General features: G+C 41.8%; 1 protein-coding gene across 2 annotated transcripts in view; it reads right to left on the bottom strand.

The window, feature by feature from the left end:
• Positions 1-3,559: 3,559 nt before the first annotated feature.
• DOK7 (docking protein 7) overlaps positions 3,560-15,308 on the bottom strand; it is a 240,908-nt gene continuing 229,159 nt past the window's right edge. For both annotated transcript variants that reach the window (XM_073647623.1, XM_073647632.1), the window contains one exon: positions 3,560-5,352. In XM_073647623.1, the coding sequence (XP_073503724.1) occupies positions 5,216-5,352 (137 nt within the window). In that variant the 3' untranslated portion in view covers positions 3,560-5,215. The remainder of the gene's footprint in view (positions 5,353-15,308) is intronic.

Raw genomic sequence — 15,308 nt, 5'->3', positions numbered from 1 at the left:
AAATCTTGAGTAACAAGCATGCTCGCTCATCATTAGTCCCTGCCTTTGATGCGGGCTCGCACACCGAGCCCACATCTGTCCCCGCAAATGATGACTGATTTAATCAGCCAGGGGTCTGCTGATGACCCCAGAACCTGTCATTACGATACTCCTGTGAAAGCCAGCCTGTAGCTGGCGTTCATAAGAAATCGTGATTTTTGCTATACATAGCAACGCTGATACACTGCCCTGTACAGTACAAGAGATCAGACAATAGCAGCTTCATGTCCCCTAAGGGGACTAACAAATACAGTAAAAAGTGAAAAAAAGTGTTTTATTTACAAATTTCCGAATTATATTCAACACTTTAATTAAAAAAAAAACTATACATATTTGGTATCTGCGTACTCGTATTGACCTGGAGAATTGTAATGGCAGGTCAATTTTACCATATAGTAAATATGGTAAATAAAAAAACAAAAAAAACTGTTTTGGAATTGCACGTTTTTTGCAATTTCAACACACTTGTTTTTTTTTTTTCCTCTTTTTCCAGTACACTATGTGGTAGAATGAATGGTGTCATTCAAAAGTACAATTCATCCCGCAAAAAAACAAGCCCTTATACAACTATGTGGATGGAAAAAGAAAACAGTTATTGCTCTTGGAAGAAGGGAAAGAAAAAACAAAAACGAAAAAACAGAAAATCGCCATGTCATGAAGTGGCTAAGGGAAGTTTTAGAAGGATGCAGCTAAGGTAAGGTCCCCTCTTTTGGGTGTAGTCCTTAGTACAGGAGGTTTCTGGTGCATTATGTCAGACCCTTACGCCCCTTGTCCATCCTGTTCCTGATATCCTCCTTTGGGAGGCACTCCGAATTTTTTCTGTGGTCTTTGATTACTGTTCCAGTCGTTTAGGAACTCATATCTAACTATCATCTTGTCCCATTTTATTCCATCTGATTCCTGCCATCAAGCCTTTTGCCTCATGACACTCCAGTCCTATGACTGTTATATCCTGATACTAATCTGTCATGTCACCTGGTTGTCCTTGCATGTTAGCTGAGAAGGTGGGCCCCTCCTAGCGTCCTTTGTTGTAGATCCAATCAGAAGTCATTGCTGCTCCTCCTCCCCTCTCACAGGGGAAAAGAAAAGCTGCAGCTGCATCCCCCTCCTCCCTGTCCTCTATTTACTTTATTACTGTAGTTAGATATTTAGGGGTCTTACACATTAATGCACTCATGGGAGATAATTAGTAGTGTTGATTTCAGCATAGGTTTTAAACTTTAGTTTTCTGCTCACTCTCAATAGTGTTATAGAATTGAATAAAAATCTAAGGAAAAATCTGAATAATTAAAATAAAAATGATAGACAATCATAATTTTGCCAGTAAAGTTTTATTGGACATTTTAGTAATAATGAATAACGGAAATCAATGCCAATATGATATTCTTGGTAATTTATTTAATAGTTCACAACCGGTATTCAATAAAAGACGTGCTGTAAAAGGAAATGTGTTCATTTCCAGCCATCCTGCATTTTCTGGATTGCTACACGCAACCAATCCCACTGTTTTTACAAAATGATTACATCTGATACATTATAAGGAAAAAGTTGTTCAACAGAAGTACATGTAAATGACCATAAAACAAATATATCAGGTTGTAAATGTGCAAATTAAAATAAAAAAAACTACTTAGAATATTACACACGTTTCATATACATCCCATTTTGGGATTTTATTTCGGCAAAACCTTCTATTTTTTAGTGTTTTATATTTGGTTATATATATTACATTTCTTATATCACAGTAAATAATATGTTATCTGAGTATTATTTACATACATGCAAGACTGTGACACAGCAGAAAACCGCCTCCTGCGTCCAGCATTATAAAGGCATTTATACTCAAAAAGAACTGATAAAAATGTACCAAATACCAACACTGTACATAAATGCCCCAGGAAATATGACATTAAAGGAAAACTCCAGTTATCAGGTTTTGTTAGGAAAAATGTTGAATTAAAATTTCTAAATATTATTTTTTTGATTTTTTTGCTCTGCCATAATGCATCAAGTCCAATTGCAATTTTTTTTTCCAGAGCAGAGCTTAGTCGTTAGTTGACTCCATCTATACATGAATGTTTTTATAGAGAAAAGCAGGGGAATAATTGGTAGCACCAGGACTCCAGTGCAAAATATAAACCAGGTGTAATGGCTTATGCCCATGCTCCATGCACAGACTCTACCTTGCATACTTTTCGTCTATTGGTTTTGAGTCACCATATGGACCATACTCCACTAAGATGGATGCTGCTGAACATAACATTGTCATGTGGGCCAGAGGCCTAAGTTGAATAGGGGCCGAAGATGGTAATGAGGAGCCAAAAACAAGGAGAAGTGTGTAATTAGATGGGTTTGATCTGGGATCTGTTTATTGGTTCTGAACAATGGGATCTGAATTAAGGGTCTGGTTTGGAGTCTGATTATGGGTTCTGGTTTGGGATCTGATAATGGGGGCCCGGTATGAGGTCTGATTATGGAATCTGAAATGGAGTCTGATTATGAGTTCTGGTCTGAGGTCTGATCATGAGGACTGATTTGTGGACTGATTATGGGAATCTTCTCTGGGATTTGATTATGGGTTCTGGTGTGAGGTCTGATTATTGGAATTGGTCTGGGTTCTGCTTATGAGTTCCAGTCTAAGGTCTGATCCTTCGGACTGATCTGAGGTCTGGTTATGGGAACTAGTTTCAGTTATGATTATGGATTCTAGTCTGGGGTCTGATTATAGGTTCTGGTCTGTAGTCTGATGATGGGTACTGATCTGGGGACTGATTATGGATTCTGATCTGGTTATGAGGACAAGTCTGGGTTATGATTCTGGGTTCTAGTCTGGGGTCTGATTCTGGGTTCTGGTCTGAGTTCTGATTATAGGTTTTGGTCTTAGGACTGATTCTGGGTTCTGGTCTTGGATCTGATTATGGGTTTTGTTCTGTAGTCTGATGATGGGTGCTGAACTGGGGACTGATTATGGATTCTGGTCTGGTTGTGGGGACTAGCCTGGGTTATGATTATGAGTTCTAGTCCGGGTTTGATTTGGGATTTTGGTCTTATGACTGATTAAGGGTTTCTGGTCTTGAGTCTGATTATGAGTTCTGGTCTGTAGTCTGATGATGGGTGCTGAACTGGGGACAGATTATGTGTTCTGGTCTGGTTGTGAGGACTAGTCTAGGTTATGATTATGGGTTCTAGTCTGGGGTTTGATTATGGGCTCTGGTCTGGGGTCTTATTATGGGTTCTCGTTAGGGGTCTGATAAGGGTTTTAGTGTAAGGTCTGATTATGGGTCTTTTAGTATTGAGCGAGTATGTTCTGTTAACCCTTTCGCCGAGTATGCTCGGGCGAGCACCGAGTAGTTACAGCTGCTCGGTGTTATGTTTAAATCACTCCGGTGTGCATGATTTGCGACTGTTTGACAGCTTTATTACATGTGAGGAATGCAAAAGAAACAATCATTCCTCACATGTATTAAAGCTGTCAAACAGTCGCAAATCATGCACACGGGAGTGATTTAAACATAACACCGAGCAGCTGTAACTACTCGGTGCTCGCCCGAGCATACTCGGCGAAAGGGTTAACAGAACATACTCGCTCAACACCAGTCTTGATCTGTTGCCTGATAACAGTGTCTCATCTTGGTTCTGAATTATGGGGTCAAACCTGAGTTCTGAATGTAGGTTTTGATCTGGGATATAGCATGGGCTATAGATTTTAAGGTTTCAAGGGCTTGAATTGTGACCTTTCATGTCTAAAATATCGAATGTCATCTGGGCTCTGAATTATCTAGGTTCTGAATTCTGAATTCCAGGTTCTGGAAATATTTCTGTTTCCGATCTAGAATAAAGGGGTTATCCAGTGTTTATTAAACATTAAACTTTACCAGCCAATTGTATCTGAGATTGCTGTTGGGGGCAATCCCCTTTATCTGTCCTCTCTGTAGGGTCCTTATAATAAGGACATTATACATGGAATATCTATAAGTATTAGAATTGTCATATTTCTTGTGTGTTCTAACAAACCCTGCTCTATGTCTTGACAAACCACAGCCTGTGAAAGCGCCTCTAAGAAAAATTTTCTAATGTTTCCAACTATGCTCACAGTAGGTGGGGTGCACTGGTATGGATTGTGCATTGGGAACCAAGAGTTTAAAGAGGTTGTCTTTAGGAAAGGTCATCAATGTCTGATCAATGGGGGTGCGACACCCAGTGCTCCTACCAATCAGCTGTTCCCAGTGTCGGCTGGAACTGCCCAATTACGGAGCTACACAGTGCAGCTCTGTTGACGGAATATTGGCCGTGACTGGGTACTACACATCCATAACAGAGCAGTTTTCTCCGCCGTCGACATCGGGAACAGCTGATCGGCAGGGGCACTGGGTGTTGCACCCCCATTGATCAGACATTGATGACCTATCCTAGGGAAAGGTCATTAATGTTTAAGTAGTGGACAACCTCTTTAATATTACACCTCTAGGTATAGATACAGTAGAAATCTATGGGTGACGTACTTCAGCTTTATATATAATTTCTAGAAGTCACAACCTGCTACAATGTAAAAACTATACGGTGACAATGCATAGGAAACATAAAGCCTTTACAATTTCTAAACCCTATGTAATAACCTACATCTATTTTTTAACTGGAATTTTCCTTTATTGAAAACAGCAAAGCTAAAATTATTTGTGTTTTGCTTTGTTAAAAAAAAAAAAGTCCTATGTGTAAGACAATAAAACTGAGGAGGTATGTTGCAGAAAACCTTCATGTATAAAATGATATGCAAACAAAATTAAATAATAATACTTAGTAACAGGAAGAAATAAATACCTAGATTTCCTACGCATACAAAACTATATGACATTTTCAAAGAAGGAAAAAAATATTATTGTGAATATACAGGTATTTATAGATCATTTTTGTTTCATTCCACCTCAAGGTTTAAAGGGCACCACCATGACCAGACACTTCAGACTGTTATGTCTCCGAGAGGCAACATCAGTTTTGGAATGACCCTTGTTCCATCTAGCAACACGTAATCCCGTCCTTTCAAAAAAGTCTCACCGGGCCGACCATCTGACTCGAAAAAGTCCCAGTAGTTCATCAAGCCCAGTGGACCCTAATGATCCGCCTAAGTTTGCACCTAAGGACTAGAACCAACGACTTTTCGATCACACGCCAAGATCGATCATTGCTGATTTCCTTTCCTCTTCTGCTCAAGCTCTTGTAAACGTTCTTCTCTGGACTGCGCATGTTGGGACCCAACTTTGTGCGCCGTCTCCGTTGCGGCAATGTCTATCTGAGCATATCTGGTAGCACCTCCTCCTAAAAAAAAAAATGACAAAATTAATTCAGACTGTAGGTTTTTTTCTTTATTTTAAGACGTGATGCAAATATGTCATTGGAACATTATTCTTATGGAAATAGCTATTGATATTTGATGAAGGAAATGAAAAGCCAATTATCATCATTTATATTTAACAGGAAATAAATATAAAAATGCAGTCAACAAATAACAAAAAAATGCACACTCTAAACCTTTTGAAGTGGATAATCTTTGAATAAGTTTCGTAAAACTATATGCACATGACTTTTTTTTCAGATGGATTCCGCCTGAAAAACCTATCAAAAAACTTGTGACTTGACCATTCATTTGGAAGTTTTCTGTTTTGGAAGATGTTCTGTACTTTACAGTACAAGTCATTGGGAAAGCTCAAAAGATGCCCGGATGTTTTTGGAGCGTTTTGCCATTGTTTGTGCTTAAAAAAAATGATAAGGGTTTCTTCATTATTTAATGAAATGAAAAAAAAATGTCCAGAAAACAATAGTATAAAAGATGTAAAAAAAAGAAATTGGGAAACCAACCAAAGAACTGTCAAAACCATAGGAAAAAACATCAGGAAGCAACTGAAAAAAATTACAAAAAAGAAGCTTCAGGAAAAAAAACTCCAGTTTCCTGAAACATCTTCTGCTTAAAAAAGTTGTCAGGTTTGCTTCAGTTTAAAAGACGCTGTGTGCACATAGCTCAATTATTTCAATGGGAAAACCGCATTACTGTTGATACAGTGAGGATTTTTTAGATGAAGAATGAATCAATAGCCTTATTGCTTCTTTAATATGTAAAACATGATCAAGAGTTCAAAATTCTGAAAAAAAGAGTGTGACAAAAATTGCATTAAAAGCAGTGTCATCAGAACCCTCCAAATTTTTCAATTGGCAGTGATTTTGTTCTTGCAGCATCTTTTTTAGCATTATTTTGGTCATTTCTTAAACACTTTTTATATGTTTTTGACCACTGGTGGCTTTTTTGAGCATTTTTATGGCGTTTTTGTCCTGGAATTTTCCAGTCATTTGTAACTCCGTTCCATTAAGAAACTGCTAGCTGTTATTCAAGCAACAATGCTGGCAAAAGCTTGGGCATCTTTTGAGCCTTCCCATTGACTTCTATTAAAAAGTATAGAGCTCATTTCTTTCAACCACTTGGCATCTTTGGAAACTGAAATGATTAAGAGACGCTCAAAAAACTGAACATATCACCAGTAAGTCGTTTTTACATAGAAATGCTTATGTTCATTCTTTTGTACATTTTGTTAGTGTTTTTTCAGGTGGTTTTTGGAATGAAATCCCCCTGAAAAAGCTGTTGCGTGCTCGTACCCTAAAGTGGATTTCTCTTGAAAACTATGCAATTGCCTCTTCAGAGAGGAAGAGGAAATGAACTCTAGTGCCACCTATTGGAAGTAGCAATCCTAAAAGTCAATATCGACTCTTTAACAAGCCTTGCCATATCATAAGTCATATGGCAAGGCTCGTTAAAGGGTCGATATTGACTTTTAGGATTGCTACTTCCAATAGGTGGCACTGGAGTTCTAGTCCTCTTCCTCTCTGAAGAGGCAATTTTCATATTTAATTTCCCAGAGGAGCATGCATGACGTATATAAGTCGCCTGGCTTGTCACGCTCCACAAGGAGAAACGTTACTCCTTAGATCCCAGCCTTGAAAACTATGTCAGATTTTTCTACCTCTAAAAAAAATTCTGTGATCCTACCCTAAGGCTATTAAACTAAGCGGAAACTATCCAAATCATCTTCAAAAACTTAAAACTCCTCAAAAACTGGTTAGTTTTTGCTCTGAAAATTCAGCAAAAAGAAATCTGTGTGCACATAGCCTAGGGTCGCTTTCCTAAGCCTATGATTTACTTAGAGATCTCGAGAAACCCTTGGCTTACTTTTCCCTGACAGTCGGCACAAGGTGATGTCATGAACCACTACATGCTTAGTATAAATATATACTCTTTCTACTGGACATTATAGGATGTAGATGGGATGTTTATTTATAGGGAGGATGAGGTTATGTGTATCAGAAAAAGGAATGTGTAACTTCTCTAAGTTTTGTCTCACACACAGTTTTGTTCTAGGTTTTTTTTAAGCGAAAGCCATAATTAGATCCAAGGAGATTGGGAAGTATAGAGAACTAATATTTCTCTTTCTTAATGGCAATTAAAAAATAAAAAAATATATAAACCACACTACAAATATACTGAGAAATTAAGCGAGAAATAAAAGATTCCTGGAGAACCTTACTTATTAGACTTGATGCAGGTATTTCTAGAAATAAACTTTTCTTGAATACACTCCAATATGCATGAAACTATTTCTACCATTTTTAAACTAAAAGTGCACAAAAAAAGTTAGAGAAACAAGTAGCAGAATTTGTTACAAATTACGATGTATAATAAACCCCATTAGATTTGTCTGCCTGCAAGTTGCGAAATGTAAAGTGGGAAAAGAGAAGTAAGACATTTTTAGAACTTGAATAACTTGCTTACAAGAAAAAACTCTTTTGGGGAAAAAAAACTGCAATAAATGCTTAATTTAATAGCAGAAAGTTACAAACCAAAATCAATAGCAGTAATTTACTTTTCTTAATATACACTGTAGGGGAAACTTTTGCTCGTTATTTTAGATAGTTACCTTATCGATATAGATTTCTTCTAGAAATGGGAAAACTCTGGTGTAGCAGAATGGAGACTTTTTATCCAACAGAACACTTTTATCCCCATTATAAAATGGAGCCGTAAGTCAAATGCTCGATCATCACTCCATTAATTTTAAATGGGCCTGCAGGAAAAATCCAAGCACAGCCCTTGGTAATCCATAGGGAATGAATAAAAGTGGCAGTCAAGTTTACCGACTGATGCTCCATTCTTCTAGGGCAGTGTTCTACAAATTCGGTCCTCAACAGGTCATGTTTTCAGGATTTCCCTAGTATTGCCCAAATGATAACTGCAGTACATGCACAGGAAATAATTCCATTACCTGGGCAATACTAAGGAAATCCTGAAAACATGAACTGTTGGTGGCTCTTGAGGACTGGAGTTGAAGAACACTGTTCTAGGTTATAAAAAAGTTTCCCATTTTGCCGGTTGGTGTTTGTACCTAACCTGTGGATAGGTGATAATTTGTTTTCACAGGACAATCAGTTTAAGTATTCATGCTAGCAATAGCTAAATTATGATATACAATATGAAAACTTTATATATGATCTTGACAAATATGTAGGAAAGTTTTCCGTAATTAGCTGTTTTTCATTGTTTTGTTACTCCAACCAAGAAACTTGGCTAGCACAGTCTTCTCTGACTTCAGCCCTGTTGCTTCTGCTCAAAAAATGGCTGCTGATGGAGAGACCTGGGATGTGACACATCCATAAGTAATCTCGTGCAACATCCATGGGATCATACTGTGCTTGTGCAAGTGCAGATGTCAGCCTGGTAAAGGCTGGATGCCCCAAAAAATAGTGAATGCGCAGTCTGACTCCAAAAAAATAATAACAAAAAATTTGAGACTACATAGTGGTTGATACCTTTTAATGGCTAACTGAAAAGGTGATGAAGTAGCAAGCTTTCCGGACTACTCCAGTCTCTTACTTTAAAGTCTGACTCCATAAGCATTGCATGAGAATACTTATGCAGGGATTTGACAGATCCATCAGTAAACTCAGGCCACCCTCTTGGAATCACTGTTGGCATTGACTAGTTTTCTGGATGTCCATGACCTATGCAAGCAACTTGCTTTCAATCTTTAATCTGCACTTGCGCATGTACAGTTCGATTCTATGAATATTGCACGAGTTTACTGATAGATTTTGTGCATGACAAGCCCCTCCATCAGTTGCCAAAGTCTGGGCAGGGGCTATGGTCTTTTAGAGGAGAAGACTTTGCTAACTTATGAATAAGTGGAATTGAATCTCAAGTCCAATGTGGTTCTTAGGTTTAGTAGACAGGGGGCTGCCCCTTTTATTATGCTGACCCCAGGGTGTCTCACACATGGGATCTATAGTGATCATACAGTGGAGAAAATAAGTATTTGATACACTGCCGATTTTGCAAGTTTTCCCACCTACAAAGAATGGAGAGGTCTGTAATTTTTTATCGTAGGTACACTTCAACTGTGAGAGAAAGAATCTAAAAAAAATCCAGAAAATCACATTGCATGATTTTTACATAATTAATTTGCATTTTATTGCAGGAAATAAGTATTTGATACAGTAGAAAAACAGAACTTAATATTTGGTACAGAAACCTTTGTTTGCAATTACAGAGGTCAGATGGTTCCTGTAATTGTTGATAAAGTTTGCACACACTGCAGCAGGGATTTTGGCCCACTCCTTCATAGAGATTTTCTGTAGATCTTTCAAGTTTCGGGGCTGTCGCTGAGCAATATTGAGTTTCTGCTCCCTTCAAAGATTTTCTATTGGGTTCAGGTCTGGCTAGGCCACTCTAGGACCTTGAAATGCTACTTACGGAGCCACTCCTTAGTTGCCCTGGCTGTGTGTTTTCGGTCATTGTCATTCTGGAAGACTCAGCCACAACCCATCTTCAATGATCTTACTGAGGGAAGGAAGTTGTTGGTCAAAATCTCGTGATACATGACCCTATCCATCCTCCCTACAAAAGGATGCAGTAGTCCTGTCCCCTTTTCGGAAAAGCACCCCCAAAAGTATGATGTTTCGCCCACCATGCTTCACGGTTGGGACGGTGTTCTTGGGGTTGTACTAATCCTTCTTCCAAACACGGCGAGTGGAGTTGATACCAAAAATGTCTCTTTTGGTCTCATCTGACCACATGACCTTCTCCCATGCCTCCTCTTTATCATACGGATGGTCATTGGTGAACTTCAAACTGGCCTGGACATGTTCTGGCGTGAGCAGGGGGACCTTGCATGCTCTGCAGGATTTTAATCCATGACGGCACAGTGTGTTACTAACGGTAATGTTTGAGACTGTGGTCCCAGCTCTCTTTGGGTCATTGACCGGGTCCTCCTGTGTAGTTCTAGGCTGATTCCTGACCTTTCTCAGAACCATCCTTACCACATGAGGTGATATCTTGCATAGAGCCCCAGTCCGAGGAAGATTGATAGTCATCTTGTGTTTCTTCCATTTTCTAATAATTGCGCCAACAGTTGTTGCCTCCTCACCAAGCTGATTGCCTATTGTCCTGTAGCCCATCCCAGTCAATTTTGTCCCTGGTGTCCTTAGACAGCTCTTTAGTCTTCGCCATGGTTGAGAGGTTGGAGTGTGATTGATTGAGTGTGTGGACAGGTGTCTTTTATATAGGTTACGAGTTCAAACAGGTGCAATTAATACAGGTAATGAGTGCAGAGTAGGAGGGCTTCTTAAGGAAAAACTAACAGGTCTGTGAGAGCCAGAATTCTTGCTGGTTGGTAGGTGATCAAATACTTATTTCATGCAATAAAATGGAATTTAATTATGTTAAAATCGTACAATGTGATTTTCTGGTTTTTGTTTTTAGATTCTGCCTCTCACAGGTGAAGTGTACCTACAATAAAAATTACAGACCTCTCCATTCTTTGTAGGTGGGAAAACTTGCAAAATCAGCAGTGCATCAAATACTTATTTTCCCCACTGTATGTAATCAGTGGGGAAACCTGGCAGCAAGTGTTCAATTACCCTGCAGCGCAATCACAGGGGAGATGAAGAATTACACAATTCCTCTGTTATTAACATTAATGGGCCACCTTAAGCCCTTTCAGGACCAGGCAATAACAAATTTCCATGTTCTTTTTACTATTTGTTGAGAAAAAGATACCTGTACGGTTTTTACTTTTCCATAAATGCAGCTGTATTAGGGTTTATTCTTGAGGGCTTATATTGACATTTTGATTGATACCATTTTGGGGTACGTACAAAGTAATGCTCACTTTTTATTGTTTTTTTTTAGGGAGGAGTGGAGACCAAAAAACTCAATTCTGGCGTTTTAATTTTTATTTTCCGCGTTACCGTGTTTAACAGTTGGGTTAATCACTTTTATATTTTGATAGATCAGGTTTTTATAAACATGTCAATACCACATATGTGAATTTTTTATTCACATATTCCATTTTGGAGGAGGTGCCTTATATAAGGGCAGTCCTCCAGCCATTGGCCGGGGACTCTTTAGGGCGGCGCTTTCCCTTTAAGAGGGAGGGAGTGCACGCGCGCGCGCCCTAAGTACAGTGCCCGGGGAACTACACGTGGCGCACCCTGGGCAGATGCAGCAGGGGAGACAGAGGATGCCGGACCTGGACTGCGGCGGTGAGGGGATCGGCGTCTCTGCCCGGCAGGAGGCAGAGACGCCAACGCTACAGTACCTCTCCCTTTACGCCCTCTCTTCTTTAGGCCTGCAAGAAATTTTTCTAGTAGATGAGGAGCATGAATTTTTTCCCTGGGCTCCCCAAGACCTCTCCTCAGGACCAAACCCCTTCCAATCCACAAAAAAATAAGTCTTTCCTTTTACCCTCTTGATGGCCAAAATATTCTCTACCTCAAAGACAACCTCAGCGGAGACTGGAGCTGGAGTGGTACCTGGATCGTCAAAGAAAGGATTAAGGACAACAGGCTTGAGGAGTGACACATGAAAGGAATTGGGAATCCGTAAGGAGGCAGGGAGTTTCAGCTTGTACGCCACTGGACTTATTTGGTTCAGAATCTCGAAAGGACCGATGAACCGCGGGCCCAACTTGTATGATGGTATCTTGAGACAGACATATTTGGAGGAAAGCCAGACCTTGTCTCCCGGACGAAATAGAGGCGGATCCAGATGTCTCTTATCAGCATGCTTCTTCATCCGCTTGGAGGACTGAAGAAGTGCAGATCTAGTGTCTTCCCAAATCACCGAAAAGTCACTGACGAGAGACTCCGTGGCAGGATTGTCCACTGAAGAAGAGATGGGAAACGGAATTCGGGGGTGTCGACCATAAACCACAAAAAACTGAGACTTAGCCAAGGACTCACTCACATTGTTGTTATAAGAAAACTCGGCCCAAGGCAGAAGTTCTACCCAGTCGCTATGGTGAGCGTTGACAAAGTGCAGAAGAAAACTGGTAAGGATCTGATTAATACGTTCCACCTGACCATTGGACTGAGGATGATAGGCCGAAGAAAAGTGCAAAGTGACATCCAGCAGCTTGCACGTGGCTCTCCAGAAGCGAGAAGTGAACTGAACTCCTCTGTCCGAGACAATGTGGAGGGGTAAGCCATGGAGATGAAAGATGTGACGGATGAAGTCCTTAGCCAGCACAGGTGCGGACGGAAGACCAGGCTAAGAAATTAAGTGAGCCATCTTAGAGAAGCGGTCAGCGACCACCCATATGACGGTAGAAACGGCAGATACCGGAAGATCAGTGATGAAGTCCATAGCAATGTGTTGCCAAGGAGCAGAAGGCACGGGGAGAGGAAGAAGATGACCAGCTGGGAGGTGCCTAGGTATCTTGCTACGGGCACAGGGGGGAACAAGCCACGACAAAATCTGCAACATCCTTGTGCAGGGTGGGCCACCAATAATGTCGGGCAACGAGCAGAAGCGTCTTCCTCTAGCTGGCATGACCAGCCAGTTTGGACGAATGACCCCAGAGTAAGACTCTCTTCCAATCCTGAGCCGCTACAAAAGGTCTTACCAGGAGGTAGATGAAACAGGTCAAACGGAGCAACAGTCATTATTCTGGAGGGGTCAGTGATGTGTAGAGGCTCCTCCTCTTGGTCGGTAGACAGGAAAGAGCGGGATAGAGCGTCAGCTTTAATATTCTTGTCTGCCGGGCGGTAATGGAGAGTGAAGCTGAAACGAGCAAAGAACAAAGACCATCTGGCCTGACGTGGATTTAGTCTTTGGGCGGTCTGCAAGTAAGCAAGGTTTTTATGGTCATTGTAGATGACCACTGGGTGGAGAGCCCCCTCAAGAAAGTAGCGCCACTCCTCCAGCGCTAATTTGATGGCCAGCAGTTCTCAATCCCCTATGGAGCAATTGAGCTCGGACGGAGAAAAGAGTTTGGAGAAGAAGCCGCAAGTCACCATTCGCCCGGATGAGGATTTCTGAGTGAGCATTGCTCCGGCCCCGGAGGAAGAGGCGTCAACCTCCAGGAAGAACTGTTTATTGCAATCTGGACGATGTAGCACTGGAGCGGAGGAGAAGGCTTGTTTAAGAGAGACAAAGGCACTTTCCGCCTCGGAAGTCCATTCCCTGGGATTTGCTCCTTTACGGGTGAGAGCAGAGATCGGAGCAGTCCTGGAGAAGAAATGAGGAATGAAAAGGCGGTAATAGTTAGAGAATCCCAGAAACCGCTGAATAACCTTCAACCCCTCAGGTCAGGGCCTCTTTAAGATGGCAGACACCTTCTCGGGATTCATCCGCAGTCCGGTATCAGAGATGATATACCCCAAAAATGGTAGGGAGGTCTGCTCAAAGAGGCATTTCTCGTACTTAGCATACAGGCGATTCTTCCGGAGCCTCAGCAGTACCTGACGAACATCCCTCCTGTGAGAGGGCAGATCAGAGGAGAACACCAAGATATCGTCCAGGTACACCACCATGTAGGAATACAGGAGATCTCGGAAGATGTCGTTCACTAACTCCTCGAAGACGGCTGGAGCATCACAGAGACCGAAGGGCATCACGCGGTACTCGTAGTGACCATCCCGAGTGTTGAATGCCGTCTTCCACTCGTCTCCCTGGCGAATCCGGACCAGATTGTACGTCCCACGAAAATTAGTGAAGATCTTCTCGCCTTTTAGGCGGTCAAACAGCTCCAAGATGAGAGGCAGGGGGTACTTATTTTTGATGGTAATCTAGTTTAGTGCCCTATAGTCGATGCATGGACGAAGAGAGCCGCTTTCTTTTTGATAAAGAAGAATCCTGCTCCAGCCAGAGAGGTGGATTTCTGGATAAATCCCCTAGCAAGATTCTCTTCTATGTACTCAGACATAGCACGGTTCTCGGCCAGCGACAAGGGGTAGATTCGCCCACGAGGAGGTGAAGCACCAGGTATTAGATCGATGTGGCAATCATACGGCCTATGAAGTGGTAGTGTCTCTGCCTCCTTTTTATCAAAGACGTCCGCATATGACCAGTGTGGGGCCGGCAGGCCTGGTAGGTTAGCTGGAGTAGACGAAGGTCGAGCAGGACGAACCGGAACCAGACAGGACTTATGACACTCCTGACCCCAACGGAGCACCTCACCCGAGCTCCAATTAAGGATGGACTCATGTATCTGTAACCAAGGCAAGCCAAGCAAGAGGGGATGAGAGAGGCCGGACAGCACATAAAAAGAGATCCTCTTCGAATGTAGCATTCCCACCTGAAGAGTTACAGGCTCAGTGACAAACAAGATGGTCTCAGAGAGAAGCTTTCCATCCACAGAGGAAACCGCTAAAGGATTAGCCAGACGTATGGTAGGAATCTGATATCGCTCCACAACGGCCTGTTGAATGAGGTTCCCAGTGGCTCCGGAATCCAGATAGGCAGTCTCGAAGAAGCTGGTCTCATCACTGGTAACCAAAACGGACAGAGTCAAAGGCGGAGAGGAAGAACTTTTGCCTAGGACGACCTCTCCGAGCTGTCCTAGACACTGGAGTTTCCCGGTCTCACCGGACAGGAGCAGATTAGATGCTGTATACTGCCACAGTAGAAGCAACTCCCCTTGGCGCGGCGGGCATCCTGGCGAGACTTGAAAAATCTTAACTTGGTCTATTTGCATAGACTCTGGAGAAGACACCGGAGGGGATGCTGGTTGCGAGACTGGCCTCTGCAAGGTTGGTGCGAGGCGCAGGGGTCTTCTCTCACGGGTCACCTCCTTAGAACACTCCTGAAAACGGATGTCGATCCATGTAGCTAATGACACCACGTCGTCCAGAGAGGGAGGTATGTCACGACCGGCTAGCTCATCCTTGATCCGTCCGGAAAGGCCCTCCCAAAAGGTGGACACCAGAGCCTCATTGTTACAGGCAAGTTCAGA

Source organism: Phyllobates terribilis, unplaced genomic scaffold, assembly GCF_046119375.1.
Source record: "Phyllobates terribilis strain yellow unplaced genomic scaffold, ASM4611937v1 Scaffold_1__5_contigs__length_1240528914, whole genome shotgun sequence".
Classification (NCBI taxonomy): domain Eukaryota; kingdom Metazoa; phylum Chordata; class Amphibia; order Anura; family Dendrobatidae; genus Phyllobates; species Phyllobates terribilis.
This window is presented reverse-complemented; position numbering and strand designations above follow the sequence as displayed.